This window comes from Oculina patagonica, chromosome 10 (genome assembly GCF_052425735.1).
Source record: "Oculina patagonica isolate OP01 chromosome 10, crgOcupat, whole genome shotgun sequence".
Taxonomy (NCBI): Eukaryota; Metazoa; Cnidaria; class Anthozoa; order Scleractinia; family Oculinidae; genus Oculina; species Oculina patagonica.
The window spans coordinates 22,272,656-22,291,697 of record NC_135767.1 but is presented as its reverse complement, the minus strand read 5'-3'; the positions used below and the strand labels follow the sequence as shown (position 1 = coordinate 22,291,697).

The 19,042-nt window shown below is 39.5% G+C and overlaps 4 protein-coding genes across 8 annotated transcripts in view; 2 read left to right on the top strand and 2 right to left on the bottom strand.

The window, feature by feature from the left end:
• LOC144628871 (uncharacterized) overlaps window positions 1-2,954 on the top strand; it is a 76,294-nt gene extending 73,340 nt beyond the window's left edge. For all 3 annotated transcript variants that reach the window (XM_078486975.1, XM_078486976.1, XM_078486977.1), the window contains exons 41-43: window positions 168-337; window positions 763-1,632; window positions 2,545-2,954. In XM_078486975.1, coding sequence (XP_078343101.1) covers window positions 168-337; window positions 763-1,632; window positions 2,545-2,924 — 1,420 coding nt within the window. In that variant the 3' untranslated portion in view covers window positions 2,925-2,954. The remainder of the gene's footprint in view (window positions 1-167; window positions 338-762; window positions 1,633-2,544) is intronic.
• Window positions 2,955-4,110: 1,156 nt separating this feature from the next.
• LOC144628912 (uncharacterized) lies at window positions 4,111-9,126 on the bottom strand. The gene is made up of 3 exons (XM_078487032.1): window positions 8,885-9,126; window positions 5,002-5,226; window positions 4,111-4,392 (listed from the first exon to the last, which is right to left on the bottom strand). The coding sequence occupies exons 1-3, from the start codon at window positions 8,940-8,942 to the stop codon at window positions 4,202-4,204; spliced, it is 474 nt and encodes a 157-aa protein (XP_078343158.1). The 5' UTR covers window positions 8,943-9,126; the 3' UTR covers window positions 4,111-4,201.
• Window positions 9,127-10,561: 1,435 nt separating this feature from the next.
• Window positions 10,562-19,042, bottom strand: part of LOC144628906 (uncharacterized) — a 28,601-nt gene continuing 20,120 nt past the window's right edge. For both annotated transcript variants that reach the window (XM_078487025.1, XM_078487024.1), the window contains exons 2-3: window positions 11,803-12,021; window positions 10,562-11,481 (exon numbers count right to left, since the gene is read on the bottom strand). In XM_078487025.1, coding sequence (XP_078343151.1) covers window positions 11,228-11,481; window positions 11,803-12,021 — 473 coding nt within the window. In that variant the 3' untranslated portion in view covers window positions 10,562-11,227. The remainder of the gene's footprint in view (window positions 11,482-11,802; window positions 12,022-19,042) is intronic.
• Window positions 15,128-19,042, top strand: part of LOC144628873 (protein bark beetle-like) — a 92,736-nt gene continuing 88,821 nt past the window's right edge. For both annotated transcript variants that reach the window (XM_078486981.1, XM_078486980.1), the window contains exon 1: window positions 15,128-15,225. The gene's annotated coding sequence lies outside the window, so the exon portion shown is untranslated. The remainder of the gene's footprint in view (window positions 15,226-19,042) is intronic.

The following is a 19,042-nucleotide window of genomic DNA, read 5'->3' as shown; positions in this document are numbered from 1 at the left end:
TTCCTCTCCTCTCCTCTCCTCTCCTCTCCTCTCCTCTCCTCTCCTCTCCTCTCCTCTCCTCTCCTCTCCTCTCCTCTCCTCTCCTCTCCTCTCCTCTCCTCTCCTCTCCTCCGCGTCCTTTTTCTGTTAATCATTACAACTACTGATCTGTTTTTATTAAATTCTAGGTGTTATGCTGGTTTTAGTGGTACCAACTGTAGTCTTGCCTCATGCCTTTCCGTAAACAATTGTTCTGGACATGGCCTCTGCTTAGAAGCAGACTTCTGCAGATGTGATGTGGGTTACTCTGGACCCGACTGCTCAAATGTTTCTTGTGAAGGCGTTAACTACTGCTCAGGTGAGGATAACCGTTTGCTCCGAACATGTATAGTGATGGCAATATTTAAATTACACCGGTAATTACCGTTCATGTATGATGTTAAGTTGTCGTTGTTATCTTCTTTTCCTTTTATACTTTTAATGTTATATCCTATAATTCATTTGCTTTCTTACACACTTGTTTGTTTATTTGTTTGTTTGGCACGTTCTATGATCTCGCAGTCATTTTGCAAAGCATTTTTTTTACCGTAGTGATCAATATTTTAATTAAAGTACTTTGGGTGGGAAGAGTGGGGATAAATTGTAACGTTTCCGATCAAAGTATCCAAAACATCCACGATGTTTTATAGTTCGCTGGAGTAAAAGGACGAAGATTCAACCTGAAAGATTCCTCACCTGCGCTTAAGCCGAGATCTAACTCCAAAAAACTTATTCTTCTTCTAGGTCATGGCGTTTGTACTGGTTATGACACTTGCGTCTGCGATCTTCTGTGGCATGGCCCAGCATGCAGTGAGGCAGACTGTTCTAGTCTCAATCACTGTTCTAACAAAGGAGATTGTATTTTACCGAATACTTGTGAGTGTTACCCGGGATATGACGGTGCAGCGTGCAACACGACAGCTAAACCAAACCTTCACTCTCCGGTTTTTGCTGCTGCGTTTTACAATGCGTCCGTTTTGGAAAACAGTCCCCTCGGAACAAAAATTCTCCAAGTTCAAGCGAGCGATGCCGACTTAGGACGAAATGGACAGCTTCTGTTCTCTCTAGACGATATCAATGATGTTAGTCCCTCTTTTACAATCGATAGCATCTCGGGTGAAATCTTTACGTCGTCAGCTTTGGATTACGAGAGTTCGTCTCCGCACCTGTATAAGCTGAAGATCGTGGCTTCAGACAATGGAACTCCGCGCAAGTCAAGCTTCGTGTTTATGTATATCAACATTGTAGACGTGAATGATAACTGCCCTGTTTTTAACTCTTTCCACACAAAATGGTTCAACATATCACAACATACTCATCCGGGAACTCTACTGACGGTGGTATCCGCTACTGATCAAGACAGCGGGTTCAACGGAGTAGTGAAGTATGGTTTGTCATTCGCAAGCAGCCTTGACGGCGCTTTCAAAGTGGGAGAAGAAAACGGTGAACTGACGGTTGTCGGTGAGCTGAGTGCGAAAGAGTATCGGCTGCTGATTATTGCACGTGATCTCGGCACGCCATCGTGTTCCCGCCAAACTGACGTCACGGTGAATGTGTTTGCTGAGTCAGCAGTTACCGAAACTCCAAGTGAGATTTCAACAGCAACTATTAAAGGTATTGTAAACTATTTTGCTATAATTGACACATTTTAGTCGAGCTCGCGAAAATTGCAAGTTGGCCGTTTAGTAGAATATGGCTCATAAGATTTACATAAATACGTATAATGTGGGTGACTGAAAAACTTTGTAGCATAATTGCACATGCTCAAATCGGCTTTGCATGCATTGGTCACAAAATCTTTCATTCTGGATGGCAAGCTATACACTAGGGCAAAATTATCATCAGACTAAAGAATAGGCTAACTCGATCAACAGACGTCTATCTTTCTCTGTCCCTGCGTTATATTTTATTCACGCTCGAAACCCGTCTTTTATTAGACTCGAAAATGATGGTTGGGGGCAAGAAAGTTAAAAAATGAAATAAATTGCTATATTTCGTGCTCTAGCTGGTGTACTCTATCCAGGTCTAAAAAGAATAGACCATATTCATATTCTCGGTACTGGACTAGAACTAGCTTGCAATGGAGGCTAATGTGGGGGAATATCATTAAAAAGAGATACATATCATTTGTATTTGAAAAGATTACCCGCATTTGCCTCCATTGCAAGCTAGTTTTAGTCCAATACTGAGAATACGGATATTGTCTATTAGGAAGTGTTAGTTATTCAGGAGGGCCGAAAACCGAAGAACCGAGAGAAAAGCCCTCGGTGCAAGGCGAGAACTAACAACAAACTTAACCTACATATACTTATGGAAACAGCCACATACGTGGGAGGCGAGCGCTTTCATCAATGCGCCATCCCTGCTCTCCAAGTTGGGGGGAGGGGTCGCTAGTGTCTCTGACTTGTTGTACCTCTGAGAGGTTTCCAGTTCTCTGTCAATTACCGTCTCGTAATTCTTTATCTCACACTCCAGAAATTTGATTTGAATAGTATTGTAACATTGCCTTTCATTCTTCTCCGGCAGAAAATAGCACCACAGGTGTATCCACTGTAGTAAACACCAACGAGATTCCAGTCTCGGTGCCCACCAAGAGCTGGTACAAGCACCCTATGACAATTATGGGAATGACCATTGGCGGTTTCGTCGTTTTATGCCTCGTTCTTCTGGCGCTTCTATTCGTTTTGTCTCGGAAGTTGAAACGCAAAAATAAGGTTATGCACTCGCCTCTCATCCGGGGTTCTCGCCTCGCAGTTGTGACCGGAAGTGCCGAGAGCTCCCGTCCCTCCACCCCAGACCTTGGCGTCATCGAAGACTTGGAAATGGAACACTTGGAAAGAGTCCTGCGCGGAATTAAAACCACGGAGGCATTCGAAATGAAGCGAATGCATCACTTAGACTTTTAACATTGTTATTGTATTGTACAGATACAGATAGAAATACGGTAGTTTAAGGTTCAAAGAAATAGTTTATTATCTCAACGTATGATTTTAATTGTATAGTAGGCCTAATAAGGTTTTAACTGATTGTGGTAAAAACTACACTCAGTTGAACGACCAATTGCCATACGTGGCCAATGTTCATCAAAGTTGCAGAGGATCCTGTCATTGTTTGATTTACCAATGAAACTTTATGTTCCCTTCTCCAATAACAACATCTGCGTCCGTTATTTGTTTTAGAACTGATATCGTTGCAAGTTAAAGATATTTATTTTGCATTTAATGTTAAATTGCTTGCCTGAATGATAGTTAAAAATGTGCGGTTTTTTTTTACGGAAACTATCTCGTCCATACATAAGCATTTTGTTTTAGAAAAAAATGTCACAGAAGACATTCTGGTGATTAAGTAAGCAAGAGTAATATTGTTTTGTATTTTGTCTACTTATTATTCAACTCTCTGTGCTTTGTAAACCATTCAACTGAAGATGACAGTGCTCTGTCGAAACAAGTCTTGAAAACTTAAAAGAATTGTCGTTTTTCTTAAAATCTTAATATTAATAGTTATTTATTGTAGTGTCGAGTAGGTGGCAATACGTGCCCTCTATGCTCTCCAAGCATTTGATGTATGAGTTGCAAGGGTACCTGTGACCGGAGCTTTATATTCATAGCTCTTTTGCTATAAAACGTTTTGAAACACTGTCGGTGTGCGATACTTTTAGTAGGACTAAAGATATGCAGCATTTTGTAGATGTAGAAAAGTTGAGTTATTATTTTAGATCAACCGGCGCTGGTTTAGTATTTTATGGGCATTTAAGGGGCTGATTAAATCAATATTTCGCAAAACATCTCCGCCTCTTTTTTCTTTGAAACATCGCTCTCCCCTCAACCTTCACAGCAGTTGGCAAAAAATGACCTTACTTGCAAAGAAAAACTGACATAATACCATACATTTTTTTTTAATTCCAGCCCTGTATCAACCTCCCCCCCCCCCCCCCCTAAAAAACGCTAAAAAATTGTAAAAAGTATCCAAAACAAATAGAAAAGCAACTGATTTTTTTTTATTAAAAGCAAACTTATTTATTACACTGACTCAACTGAATGTATACGTATTTTTACTTTTTATCTTCCTACTTACTCAGAAACATTCTGCACCTACTCAGATAAAATCACAAAGCAATCAAAAGCAACACAAGTCGCCAGATTTCTACCCAAAAAAGTAAAATAAAATTGTCGCGTCGAACGCCTTAGTTAAATCCTGCAAACACAGTCAGTACTAAAGCCGAACAAATGGCGCCAAAGCTCATAGCCAATCCAAGGACAGCATTGGTTGGCGGTGGTTGAGTGGGAATTGTATTCGCCTCGTTACATAGGTCACCTTGACAACAGCCCATCGTGCAGTTAGAAACCAGATCTGTAATTCCGAACACCTTGCACCCTAAGATAAAAATAGGTCGTTACGTTAATATTGCAATTCGAAAATTTCACAGTAAAGAAATAAACATTAAAGAAATGAACTGTCGTGTCACGTCATGTCATGTCATGTCATGTCATGTCATGTCAATGTCATATAATCATGTCAATGTTGTTAAAGGCACAGTGTCACGATAAGTCATCTAAATTTTGTGTCGACTATGCTAGAATTGTGAGGGTGTACTCACTGATCCACAAAATAACCTTTTAACAACAAAAGAAAGGAATAGATTCATTCTCCAAGATGTGAATAAATAGTGATCAATGGTTTTTAAGAAATTTTCTTGCAAGTAAAACTGTCAAACTTGATAAAGTCGGCTCGACTTTTTCAAGTTTTAGGCCACTACTTTACTACCAGTCAGTAACCACAAAACTGCTTAACAATTTTCATAATTAGTACGGTGTATTTCCGCAAGACTAGGCCATTATTTGTCGACTATCATTTAACACCAACACCATCACTGGATTTTCACTGCACTTATTGTTGGTGACACGGCCCCTTTAACTTATCTACGATTCGGGTATTATTAGCGCAATGGCTCAACTGAAAAAAACAACAACTTCTTGTACTTACAACTGTAATCGAATTGTGGATCACAGGCGAGACTGCTGGAACAGTTCTTCATCAAAATGGGTAGCGTGGCCAGTCCTCCGAGTGAGAAGTTGTACTTCATTACCAAGCATCTGTCAGATATCGCATCACACGTTCGTTTTTTCACATTGTTACTGTCGCATGAGGTTATCCCAAAAACAGACATTCCAGGCGAGTTTGTGCATTCGTAACATTCAAGTGACAGAGCTGTAAAGTAAGATTAAATAAGAACGTTTAGTGTAAGGGGCTTTGGGTGTTTTATTTGTGGAACGGCTATTTGGTAGTAGAACTCGCCATAGCCATACCCCCCCCCCCCCCCCCCCCCCGCCCCCCTTATGACCTCGACACATTTATATAAATAAATGTAAAAAAAAACATACCATGATACGAGGATTGAATTAAATAAACACAGCTACTTCAATTAACGTTGTCCGGCCAAAGCTTAAAGACAAGGCCGAGAGAGATTAAGCATGACGTTATACGGCAAACGGGAAATGCGAACTTGCCTTTCATTTTGTTACCTTTTTATCAAATTCTAAAATTAATCCCTCGTAAAAATAGGGAAAAATCCTTATTCACGACAAACACAGCCAAACGGCAGACGGCAGAAGTTGAATTTTACCGTTCGCGGGAAAAATTAACGTCATGCCTATAATAATCTCATGACAAACGCGAAGTTTCGCGCTTTCTTTGTCCTCAGACAAGACAGAAAACAAGGCACTTTTAGCCACACTGAATTTTAGGAGAACTTTCCAACCTTTAAGCCATGCGACAGTAAAAGTTAACCTACAGAATGGTCTCCTGAGAGGAAAAACAAATTCGTGAATCCTTCACTTGGAAAAATAAAAACTTGTACATTTTCTGTAGGTCAATATGCAAAATTCTATTGAATACCCAGAACACCGTACGGTTTTTCCTTTAAGCTTTAAGCTTTGACCGGCTACAGTCGGCTTGGCATAACGGACCTCACGCTGCGATTTGTCTGGGCGCCCCTAGGGACGGATCTCACGGATATCAAAACGGCTCCTTCGTAGGTTTTGGAAGGCTTAACAAAAACTATAGATTTAGTAAATGGTCGCGATTTATATTTAAAAATGAAATACGAAAGAATTTTGCTGTCTTTTTTCTTAACCTCTGCTCTAACTGTGTAGTTAAGATCGCGTGTCTAACCACAGGTAGCCCAAGCTCGATATATGAGTACAATAAAGATGACCTTTTCATTGTTTCGTAATTCGATCGATTTGCATATTTATAAGGATTTGTATGGGAAAATAAATTTGACCGAAAAGAAAGAAAAATTAACCGTTGAATTACAATAAAAATCAGTCACCTTAGCTCCTTTGCTGTTTCCCTTGTGTGCTGTGTGGTTTTTTAGCCGATTGAGCGCGATTCCAGTGAGTTATAGTTCCATTGCCTTCCTCTCTCTATATAAAAATAGGAAAGGTATATAGAGAGAGGAAGGCAATGGAACTATAACTCACTGGAATCGCGCTCAATCGGCTAAAAAACCACACAGCACACAAGGGAAACAGCAAAGGAGCTAAGGTGACTGATTTTTATTGTAATTCAACGGTTAATTTTTCTTTCTTTTCGGTCAAATTTATTTTCCCATACAAATCCTTATAAATATGCAAATCGATCGAATTACGAAACAATGAAAAGGTCATCTTTATTGTACTCATATATCGAGCTTGGGCTACCTGTGGTCTAACAGCCAATTCATGAAAGTGGCCTTTATTTTCTCCGCTTCTAAGTTCAAAGAAGCCCCCATCTCTTGCATTTGTGTTGATTTCTTTAATATCTTTGAAATGACTGAATGTTTAAGCACGGTTTATTTTTGACCTTATACTTTTCGTGGTAAAGTAAGGGCACGAGAAGCCCAGGGGGGGTACTCCGGCTTGTTAATGACGGGGATGATCGAAGGATTTTTTTGGGTTTGAAATTTTCGATTCCGGGATTTTTTGGGGTTGGAAAATTTGGCAAGTATATTTTTGGGTGACTTGATTTAGATAGGGGATTTTTTTGGGTATTAAACACGAACTAAAGTGCCTTGGCGTATTTATGGTATGATGAATAAACAAAACGAGCGTTCTTTTTGTTATGTTATTGCCCCTCCTGGCAATTTAGGGGTAATTTGACAAGGGATTTTTTTGGGGGGTTATTTTTGGTCCATGGATTTTTTTGGGTAACGTCCGAAGACTTAGGAATTTTTTTGGGTCCTAAATTTTGCCTTCATTCGATCATCCCCGTCATTTACAAGCCGGAGTACCCCCCCTGGGACGAGAAGCTACATGCACCCAGCGCCTTACCTATAGGTTACGGGCTATTAAAACTCGACCTCGATGAAATCATTGAGGTGTGACAGCAGAAATCATTTGTTCGTGTTCAAATTGACTAGTCCTCGATATTGTACTTGAAATAGTAATGTATGTCATTTCAAGGTCGTTAAGATGTACGCCATCTTTATTTGCTTTGTTGTTTTTCTAGGTTTATTTTGGAAAAAGGTATTTTTAAATATTTTTACATAAAAATGCCATAAAAGCGCAACTTGCATGTATGCTGAATGTAATCAATTCTGTTTATATTCACGCTGCTCACAAATTACTGATTACTGAAGCGATTACTGCTGTGACTTCCACTATAAAATAAATTGTTTTGCCAAATATTATACAGAGAGCATCCCAAACTAAATCGATTAAAATCGATTTAATATATCTATCAGAAATGCAAATATAGAATGCAGAATGCAGAATAGTACGCATTCTCGAGCCAATCATTCCGTGATATTCGCCAACCCTATTCTTGCCGTGCTATGAACCCAGCGTCATGACTGAACAGTGGCGATTTGTAAGCGAATTACATGTTCAAATTCTCTGCAAAATCGCGGTGACAAATCGCGCACAAATCGCCGCAAGTTAATGTTTATACTTCGCAGCGATTGTCATCGCGAGCTCGAGCGTGACAAAAGTGGTAGTGGAAAGCGCGACGAAAATTGCATTAAAATACTGCCTATGTAAACGGGCTCTTTTGTGGCTGACCTTGGAGTGGGGACTATAAAGTAATCACTTCCCTTTTAACTAACTTCTAAAATTGGTAACTGTAGTATATACAGAGGCACTTATTCAGTTAGCTTTATTTGCAAACTTATTTTCGTCCTAGAGTGAGGTCAGTGCAAAATTAGCATTCAGTCAAAGTAACGCTTGGAGAGCACGAAAAATTGCTTAAGGGCACCAAACGGATCATTTCGGTGAATATCTGTTTGGAAAGCCTGCTATATATTTCCTCAGATTTCCTTAAGGAAATGAAATGTCACCTTGAAAATTCGTAATGTGACCGCTTAAATATAACACCTTGTTGACCTACTTTTCGGCGGTGTTCGGGTAAAGATATTTTGTGACCGCTTAGATATAACACCTTGTTGACCTAGCTGTTTTCGGCGGTGTTCGGGTAAAGATATTTTGTTCCCTTAAACTATACGAGAAAACATTGCAACGACATTCCAAGACTTTTTACTAAATTTTCCCGTTGGGTGCGCCTGATTGCGTGCGTGTAAACGGGCCTTTACATTGTTGTTATCGTTTAAACACAGAGGCAGTAATAAATGAACGGGACTCGCAAGATCGTTTTGCATACATATCATCGCAAAGTGTATCGTCGAATAACATAGAAATTGCTGAACTATCGATCATCGTAGGGTAGACCTAAAGAAAATGCCAAAATTATAAAGCACTACTATACAATACAGCACATGGCTCATTCGCGACCGCTTAGATCAAGCGGCATATATCAACAACATCAACAATTCAACAGTTTTCTTGCCATATTTTGAGCGAGAACAACGAATATTTGTTTGGAGTCTACTTACCGGAAGGCATCATGCACAGAGCCAGCAAAGTGACAAGAAGGAAAGGTAAAGCTTCCATGATCCCTCACCTCGATGAACAGCTCAGAAGCAATATGATCTTTTATTATTTTACTAGCTCCGTGAGCGGTCAAGATGAAACGAATCCCGTGCTCTGATTGGCTACCCGAGCGGTCAAGATGGAGCCATCTTGACCGCTCGGGATCGCCCGCTGTGTTCCCGCAAGCGAAAAAACTTTTCAGTTCCGTCGTCGCTACTTCAAAAAGCTTTTCCGTCGTAAATTTGAGCTATGAAAGTATTTTCCGAAACAACACAAGTATTTTCTGTCTGTTTCTAGCGAAATGGAATCCCATAGCAAAGAAATAGGTATTGAAGTGAAATTATGAGAACAAACAAATTAATCAACAAATGCTAACGAGTTTCGTGAATTTTATTTGCCACAACAAAGCGACTTGAAGACATGTTATCGGTTTTTTTCGGCGGAAAAGGGAGAGAAGTCAGTGACATACCTGAAGAATAAAGACTTTGGCAAACTAGTCGTTTGTGTAAAATCTTCTTAATGGAAGAAAGCGGACGGCACGGCCCGGCGGTGAACCAGGCACTGAAAGCTTTTTAAACATCTTTTCACCTAGGCCTCTAACGCTCACGTCGAATAAGGTCGGGTCGAACATTTATATCAACGATGTAGGAAAGTTCAAGCTTTTCCCGTGAAGGGCTTCCCAAACTCTTCCAACAATCACAATTTCAATATTCAGCTCGTGTCAGGGCAGGTTTGCACCACAGAAGCGCCAGAAGCGAGCAAATACTCTGCAAAACGTCCAGTAAAAGCTGGCGGCCAGATGGAATGGACATTCTTGTAAGAGTTGAATTTCGCTGTTGTCGCGTCGTTTTACTTCAACTCGATTCATTCAAGAATTTGACAGTCACTCGTTAAACGTTTAAACCAATGAAACGATTTTAGCGTGCGCCATTGATTGTGCATGCAACTGGCTTCCTTTTCAGTACTCGAAAAAAGTCAAATAATAAATCCTTTATTGACCAAGCTTGTTCGGTCAAGATGGCAGGATATTGGCCTCGTTCTGTTTTTGCGTGTTTATGGACCGAGACGAAACCTCGACTTCGTCACGGTCCATAAACACGCAAAAAAAGAACTTGGCCAATATCCTGCCATCTTGACCTCACGCTTGGTCAATAACCCATATTTATTATATGCCCTCCGTGGTGGGCGGTCAAGATGAAGCGAATCTCGTGCTCTGATTGGCTACCCGAGCGGCCAAGGATTGAGCCCGGGATCGCCCGCTGTGTTCCCGCAAGCCAAAGCAATTTTTCCGACGCTACTTCAGAAAGCTTTTCGTCGTAAATTTTCGCTATATTTTCGGAAACAACACAAAGATTTTGGTCTGTTTCTAGCGAAAGGAAGTCCGATAACAAAGAAATAGGGTTTGAAGCGAATGAGAGCAACTGGAACAAATTAAACAACACGATAGTAACGGGTTTCGTGAATTCAGAAATTGCCGCAAAAACCGGCTAATACAAAAACAGTAAAACGCAAAGCGACTTAAAGACATGATATCTTTTGTGTTTCAACGTACTTTCCATCGGTACGGTCGAAAAAGGTGAAAAATCGACACTCTACCTTCATGCTTTGATATCGTATATTGAAAACAACAAATCCTTTTAGTACAAACATTGATATTCCCTCGATCCAAAATAGTCAGCTTATCAACTGCTACATGCTGGAGTGTGCCCTGAATTTTAGTACAGCCTACTTTCGGCTGCTTTGAATTGAGAGGCAATCTCGTTACAATGATCACCACTTCGAATAGTTAAATGAACAATTATTGTTAGTGATTCTGTCAGCTCAATCGGCTCTAGTATTTTAGGGGTTGTTTTAATCAAGATTTCACATAAACCTCTCCACCTCGTTTTCTTTGAAACCTCCTCTTCCCCCTCCCTCAACCTTCACCGCAATTGGCAAAGAAAGAAAGAAAAAAAATTCTCGACGCGCAAAAAGGAACTGACATAATATGATAAACTAGTGTTTTTGATTCCAGCCTCGTGTTTCCGTTGCGTTTTAGGGCTGTTTCAAAGCGATTCCAGCTAGTCAGTAGTTTCACAGTTGCGATTTCCTGTCGCCGGCCCCAAAACGCCACGGTAACACAAGTAACATACGGAAGAGTAGAAATATGACATTTTCATTGAATTTCTTTTCTCCTACAGAAAATATTTCGAACTCCTGTGTAGGATCGTTACATTCCAATATACAAACTATTCAGTACATTTAGGATGTTACGCAATACTATCTAATGCTCTCAAGGAGGCTTGGGTGACCTGTGGTCGCACGCTTTAGTTAATTACTGCAAACACAGTCAACAATAATGCCAAACAAATGGTGCCAAAGCTTGCAGCGAGTCCCAAAATTGAACTGGTTGGTTCAATCGTCGAGCTAGGAATCGTACTGGGTTTTACCGTCGAGCCAGGAATCGTAATTGGTTTTGTCGTCGAACTAGGCATCAAACCCGGGCCGTTACACAGGTCTCCCTGGCAACAGTCAAACGTGCAGTTAGAAACCAGACCGGTAATTTCAAGCACCTTGCAATCTAAGACGAAAAAATGAATTGTTAATATTGCAAATTAAGCAAGACTGATTTAACTGTAAAGTACTTACTGTATTTAGCACTGCTGTGCTTATTAAGGACACTGTAAATAGATAAACAAATATTATACTGAATCGAACATAAACTTGTTAAAAACTCCAAATGGCAGGAGGCTGACCAGTTGGCTATTTACAAAGCGTAGAGGAGTCAAATTCGGGACGGCCAAACAGAAATCCATTTAGTGGCAAGGAGGAGGATTTGAACTCGATTTCGGACTACAAGTCCAGCGCCCTAACCACTAGGCCACGCGGCCTACTTACTTACAGTTGTATTTGAATTGTGGGTAACAGACGACGCTGTTGGAACAGTTCTTCGACCAAACGTCTAGCGAGACCAGTCCCCCGAGTGAGAAGTTGTACTTCATTGTGAGGCATCTGTCACCCAGTCGATCGCATGTTCTTATTGTAACGTTGTCGTTGTCACACTTGGTTACTCCAGGGAACCCAGGCGAGTTTGTACACTCATAGCATTGAAGTGATAGAGCTGTTAAGAAGGATTAATCAAAGTGGGTATAAGCCACTAAACTTGGAAAATTTATTATGAAACAAGAATCGAAAATAACAAACTGGCAAATTAAGATTTGCTAAGACAAATGATGCTAAACTTTCCACACTACAGTTTACTTCACTTAGAGGCCTTAAAACACTTGCACGCATTGCGTGCCAATGTTAACAGGAATCGAGTGAAATTCACTTCGCTCACTACAAAACTTTTCCGAGTTAAAAAAAGAGGATTGAACATTCAGAGTAAATAAGGTCCTATTTTGAGTAGCGTGCGGGAGATAGCAGGTGTTGGGAGTTTTTTTTTTCTGTGGAAAGCAAGCGCGAGCCAACTGGGCCACTGAACTGGGGCTATACGAGTGACCAAAGGCGGTCTAAGGTCCACGTTTTGGGTGACTACTCAAGGAAGGAGGCAACTTATAAAATATCTGCTGGCCGAAGTTTTTTCCTGCATATTTATAAGCAGTATTTCTATCTTAAAGATGTACCCCGAATATCCTGCATAGCCGGCTGGTTGCCTTAACAATGTGAAAGCTTAACTTTGAAAATATTGCTTTGTGTTCATATTGTCCTCAATGACCACAAAAGGTCGTTAAATCTCGAGCAATAACAATGTAAAAATGTCATCTTTTGCTTCAGATTTGTTTGTCAATGTCAGTCAGGTGAACTTTCTAGAGAAGAGAATATTAATTTGCGTAAGCGTGCTCGTATCAACTGTGCTGTGTATCAACAAAGTTCAGACACGGTAAGATTCCTTGAATACGGAAAGAAAAAATAATAGCATCTGTCGATCACCGTGTCTTAGCAAAGTTATATATCTAAAGTTATCTATTGATATCTATCTAAAGGGGTGTGTACGTAAAATGTTTTGTAGTGTGTAACGTAACTGCTTCTGTTTTCATGTTGATAAGCTAAGGTGAATCCTTCGGTTTAGTGACAGGATGTAGTTGTAGTTCATCAACACTGGGGATTTTTTTTTTTTTTAAAAAGTACTACTGTACTTAGTATTTAGTCAAACTTTTATAGGGGTAAAATATAGACACGGCGTTTGTGACAAATTGTTTCTTGTCTTAATTTTTTTGCTCGATTTGGTCGGTGATAAAGAGACGCAGGCAGGCAAAGTTACAGGGTATTGAATAGACTGCAGACTGTTGGTTTGTAGCAAGATATGGAGACAGAGAAAGAATGGTAGGTAGCCCAAAAGGGCCTTTTGATTGTTGAAAATATGCTGTGTCACTTCGTGTGCAGACCGGGATGATCGTTGGGCCCTCTGTCTCGAGAAATGAGCATTTTCGCTGGCAGCCCAGAAAGGTCAGCAGTTTTGAAATTTCAACCATTTGACAGGATTTTATATGCCCAAGCTCAGAAAATTCTTGAAATAAAAACCAAAATAATTTTGACAACCCTAAACGAAGTCCAATATTCTCAAAAGGTCTGCTAAATGCTTATATATAATGTTGGGAGTAGATTTCTCTTTTAGGATCGAATGGGAACTCCACTTGCAAATTTTGCAAGGTAGAAGCGGCGTGACATTATGGTGGCAAATCAGTGGAATGCAACAGAACTAAAGCTTTTTTCTTATTCACAACAAAATGGAAACGCTTAAACTTTCTTTACACAGCGTCAAAAAGTACGAATATGAATCAAATAGATTTCACATTTTACATGAAGCAAAATTTGTCACGACGAAAGTCCTGCCATGACCTGACGAACAGTTGCTTAAAAGCTCTACGATATCGCGGCGACAAATCGCGCCCAAATCATCGCGAGTTTACACTTGTGATTTTCATCACGATCTCGGGCGCGACAAAATTAAAATTGCATTGGAGAGCGCAACAAAAATTGAAATAAAAAGTCGCCTGTGTAACGAGTCATTTTCAGTATTTTCACGTGTTTTCATTTCGCTGCCCCTTAATGTAACGAAAACTCTGGGGAGGGGTTCCATCCCCCCCCCCCTCCTCCTTGTACGATGGTGGGGGTATGAATTTGCTGGTGACAGCCCTTGTTGTTGATCCGTAGAATGTAAAAAAAAGTTGACCGGCAAAAGCTGTGGCTTAATGATTCTTAATTGTTTTTGTATTTTTTGTAGGCCGACGTAACTCGGCGTCGTAGAAAAAATGAAAATAGTCAGGTGAAACTTTTAACGGATATTAGACTCCGCAGAATTCAAGCTTTATGTTTTGCCTGCATGGTGTTCATGTTGTTTTTCTTTTTTCCCCTCACTTCACGATTTATTTGGCATATTTATGTTCATCTCGCACGTACGAAGCGAATTGTCATATTCTGATTGGTTATTCGTTTGTAAACTTAAGACTAACCCCTGAACCCTGCTTGGGTGTAACTTTAGTTAGTTTGTATTGTTTGTATTGTTTTAGATCACCGAGGCGTAATTTTTCTAACTAAGTTAGGGTGAACAGAGAAGCTGCGGGCACATTACCGAAATAGCTAACTATAGTTTCCCTGTCTTAACTATAGCTACATAGATGCGACCGCACCATTATGCGTCGTGGAACGTGTTTATTATCACGTGTTTATTATCGTTCAACATAGTGGCATGGAGAGCCAGCTTTAATAACAGCAGCGACGAAATACGTGAAAACAAAAATACGAAAAATTAAAATGTTAAAATCTTTCCACGAAATCTTTCCGCGATAGGAAAAACATGTTTATTTGTGAGGTGTTTGTCCCAATGCAAGGCAGAGTGAGAAAAGAAAAAGTTATCTTGAGACGACTCATTTCCACTGCACGAGAACACTCGCACTTCAAATGCAAACTGTTTTGTAATTTCTTCATCTCGTGGTCCTGAATATTTGATGTTTGCGCAAGACGGCCGCGCTGAAAAATGTAAAAGGTTGCCAGAAATACGTGCAAAGCTGTTGTACTAATAATTTCACCTTTTGTTCTCTTCAAGATGTCTCTGACAACTTGTCGCGACATTTTTTGACAAAAATGTCAAGACATTTCAAACTTGTTCGCTAGTGCGTATCGCCCTTAGCAACATTTTGAATTTAACCAATTAGAACAAACTGCACCGCAGGGGCTGTTTCTAATCAATGTAAATAATGAAAGAGTCTGTTTGCATACAGACAAAGTCTGAGGCAATGCTGCCTTATAACTATCAGATGTATCCTTAAGAAACCTTATGCCCTGCTTCATTTTGCCAATCATCTTTTGATTGGAAAGAAAGGTGAGTCTTCGTTTAGTGAAACAAACTACTTGTCACTCTAGCGCAGTATAAACATTTAAAACATTTCCAACTTTATTATGGGCGTCGAACTGTGAGAGTTTGTGAGCAAGCTGATTCACAAAGTGAAGGTAATGTAAGATACCTACATGCGTGGCCATGAATAAATTTCGAAAGATGTGTTATTTCAAAATGTAAATAGGTGGTTTTTTGATCCGCAAGCTTTCAGCTCGACTCTACTGAAGGCCTACAGAACTTCCCAGCATTAATTCTGCGGTGGTTTGGAAATCATCCCGTTGAAATTTATTCAACAATCTAGTAAAAACACGACCATGAGAATTGTACATTGAAGCATGAAATAACTTTATTCGCTTTTATTTAGCTGTTCTTTATTGCTCATTGGTCACTAACACCTTCTGCGTTACAGTGGAGCCATTGTGTAAAGTGTCGAAACCTTTATCCGGCCATAAATGGAGTAAAACCGACGAAACTTTAATTTAGCTTACTAAACAACATCAACGACGTATCAACTGAAGTTATCAGAGAGACATTTGCAACTGTTTGTTTACTATTTCTAAACAGATCGTACGTTTATAATAAGCGCATTTTTCTCCTCTCGGCAGCTTGTGAAAAGTAAACGTTTCATCCACACGCTTAAAGTAAATGTACTGAACCTTACTATCAAGTTTTGGATGTGCCGAAATTCCAGCATAGTGCAAAGTTTAGTTTACTGCCAGAGGCAAATTATGAGTATGTCGGAGGTCTGTGCGGCACATTTGATCCTGTGCTGCCGGAACTCAATTTGTTGTTCTCTGTGTAAAGGAAGAAATGTTGAACGCATATTTCGCTTTTTGTAGGTTATTGGCAGCAGGCGCGAAACATCTTTTCTGTTGCCATACAAGAAGTATTCAGTCCTGTATGTGTTAACACTTCACTTCCTTCGGCTGAAATTTTCTTGGAATAAATTTGTATACTTATTGTGTGTGTTGAGTTAAGAAGCGACATCTCTTTCATTTCAATGCTCGTTGACAAAAAAGCAAAGCATTTCACTACCTTTCACCCATATTCGTAGAATATACTAACGGTTGCGGGGAAGCGATATGTTTCGTTTCTGCCTTTAAGCAGTGGAAGCGCCTTGGAGCACGACAGTCACATCAGTGGACTGATTAGGTGTTTACGTACTAAAAAAAATCAGGTTTTTGGCTTCTTACACTGAGACTTACAAGCTGTAATTGCAAGAAAGAAACGAAATGAATTCTTACAGCTGCAGCTGGTCCCGTCTTATTGGATAAACACATTGGAAGGGATCTCCTTCCCGGAATGTACGGGGTTTTAAATTCGTAATTTTTCATCTCTTAGAAGAAGGCAACCACCAAAATATATTAAAATGTCTTTTTTGTCTATTACATCATATGAGCAAAGTGTTTGCTTTAGATAAAGTATATTTGGTCCTGACTTTTAAAGCGTGGTATGTCAGGGTTGAAGTTGTTGATGCGTTAAGATAACAATCTGACATAGTCTAAATATGACTTTGGTCAAGTTTCTCACTCCAAGCGAAGACGCGTGCTTTATTTCATTACCATCTTACTGTTGATTTTAAGCCAAGAATTTTATTCTAAAGCTGTAAAGAAACAAACGTTAAAATCTGATTTTTTAGGCACCTTTTGTTCAATATGTTTTCAACAGAATTGAGAAACAATATCAAGACACTTCCACGAAATTTTATTAAAAGTTATAAGACTTTTAATAAAGAAAATCTGCAGCTGGTCCGGTCGTAAAAACTATCAACAAGCTGAAATTCATAAAAGATCGAGTCAAATTAAACATAACAACTTGACTGCATTTTTTTTAAATTATGTTATGTTAAAGCCAAACGTGCTTAGCTATTCCAATCCCGAAAGATTTTAAAATATAAACTAGTTTTGAAAATTTTCATTAGCGGAGATTTTTTCAGTGAAAAAAAAAAACAACAAAAAATAAAACAAAGAACCACACAGATTTGTCGTGTTGAGGCCAAATTTACTCGTCTTGAACGCACTCAGCCACTCAGTTGAACAAGGCCCGTTGATCGATGATGAAACCAACCACGAGTGTTTTTCTCGACTTTTAAACATAAATTAAGGTAAATGTAACGATTTAGAATTACTTAGAATAACATCTATTAGTAAAATTTAATAAATCTTAAGATTTGTTAGTTTTGTTGATGTTAAACTTACTATTTACACGCGAAACCTTGCACATGCTTAGCAACGCCGAAGGAGGTACTTTTATTGACAGCGGGTTGATCGCCGACGCGAGGAGTCTGCAGCTGGTCCGGTCTTTAAAACTATCAACAAGCTGAAAGCCATTATTTACTTGAGGCTGTGAACGTTTTGTTAAATGTTTCAACGCACGCGCTTTATATCAACAACAGAGCTTGCTGAGATCGATCAATAAAATCAATACTTATCACGACTGGATGTCATGGAAACCCTGATCAGTAATAGTAATTGGACTGAGTGGAGTACAATTCAGAGAGTAATCGGGCGAGTAATTTCAAAATCGGCAGGGCGCGCAGCTCGAGGCCGATTACGCGACAAATAGGCGCGCGCAGAACCAATCAAAATCGATAGGATTAAAAAATTAACGCCGCGAACGAAATGATATATAATTACTAATTAATCGTATCAATAACAAAATTCGAGGTTAGGAATTCTTTGAGAACCTTTGTTGCGAACAAAAGTCAATAGTAAATTCAATTGGTTGTGCAAAAAGCAGGAAAACAGCAAAAAAAAAACTCATTCAGATGCGCGTGATTGACGCGCGAATGGCGTAGGTGTCCAATTACAGGTATCCAATTGGACACCCACGTGATCGCGCGCCGATTACGCGACAAATAGGCGCGCGCAGAACCAATCAAAATCGAGAATTTTGTTATAGATACGATTAAAAAATTAACGCCGCGAACGAAATGATTTTGAATTTAAACATCAAATTTGAATAAGACTATTGATAAGACGTCTGCTTAGAAAATACAAGCGATATTTGAGGAAGAAAGGATAAGCAACACCGCTGTCAACCATAGTTTGTTGCCCCCCCCCCCCCCCCCCCTCTGATACTTTGGTTGTCATTATCAACAGCAGTTACGTCATTCACGTCGATCACGGTTCCAGTAAATGTACAGAATTTCCCTTATAAGATACTAATTAAAGGAAAGAAATCTAGATGTACGTAACTTAAAGCAGTTTTTGGTGTGTAAGCGCTCGTTTGTTTGCAGCAAATAATTTTCGAAGCCGTGGAGCTTGAAAACCGAGCGTTATTTTGTTTATGATACCCTGTCCGTGTTAAAACACGAATGTGTTTAAATAGTTGTGTGGTTACAGGTCTGATATTATTTTTTCTTCGTGCTCAGTAATTTGGCGAATTGTGTTTCGAGGAACTAAACAAATTTCTTTCGTTTTTGGTAAGCCATTTATGGCAAAAACTCCCGCAACCGGACCTGAAAAAGTTTTGTGTAACGCGTATTGACGTGTGTGCGAGCGCCGGACAGAGATTTTTAAGATTTTCAGCCTTTTTATCACACTTTAAGAAATGCGAGTAAATGGAACGTTGAATAACTTTAAAGACGTTTTGATGTGTGTTTTGAAGAGCTTTTAATTAATTCGTTTTTATCATTTGCACACGCCTTATGCAGCGATCCGACTCTCAGAGGATGCAGGATGTATTTATAAACTAGATGCCAAAACACTAGAAAATGAAATAGCAGTGTAATAATAAATCCCTTATTCGATGGTTTAACCCTTTTAGTGCCAATTTTCTCAAAAAACGCGTTTTTTGCTGT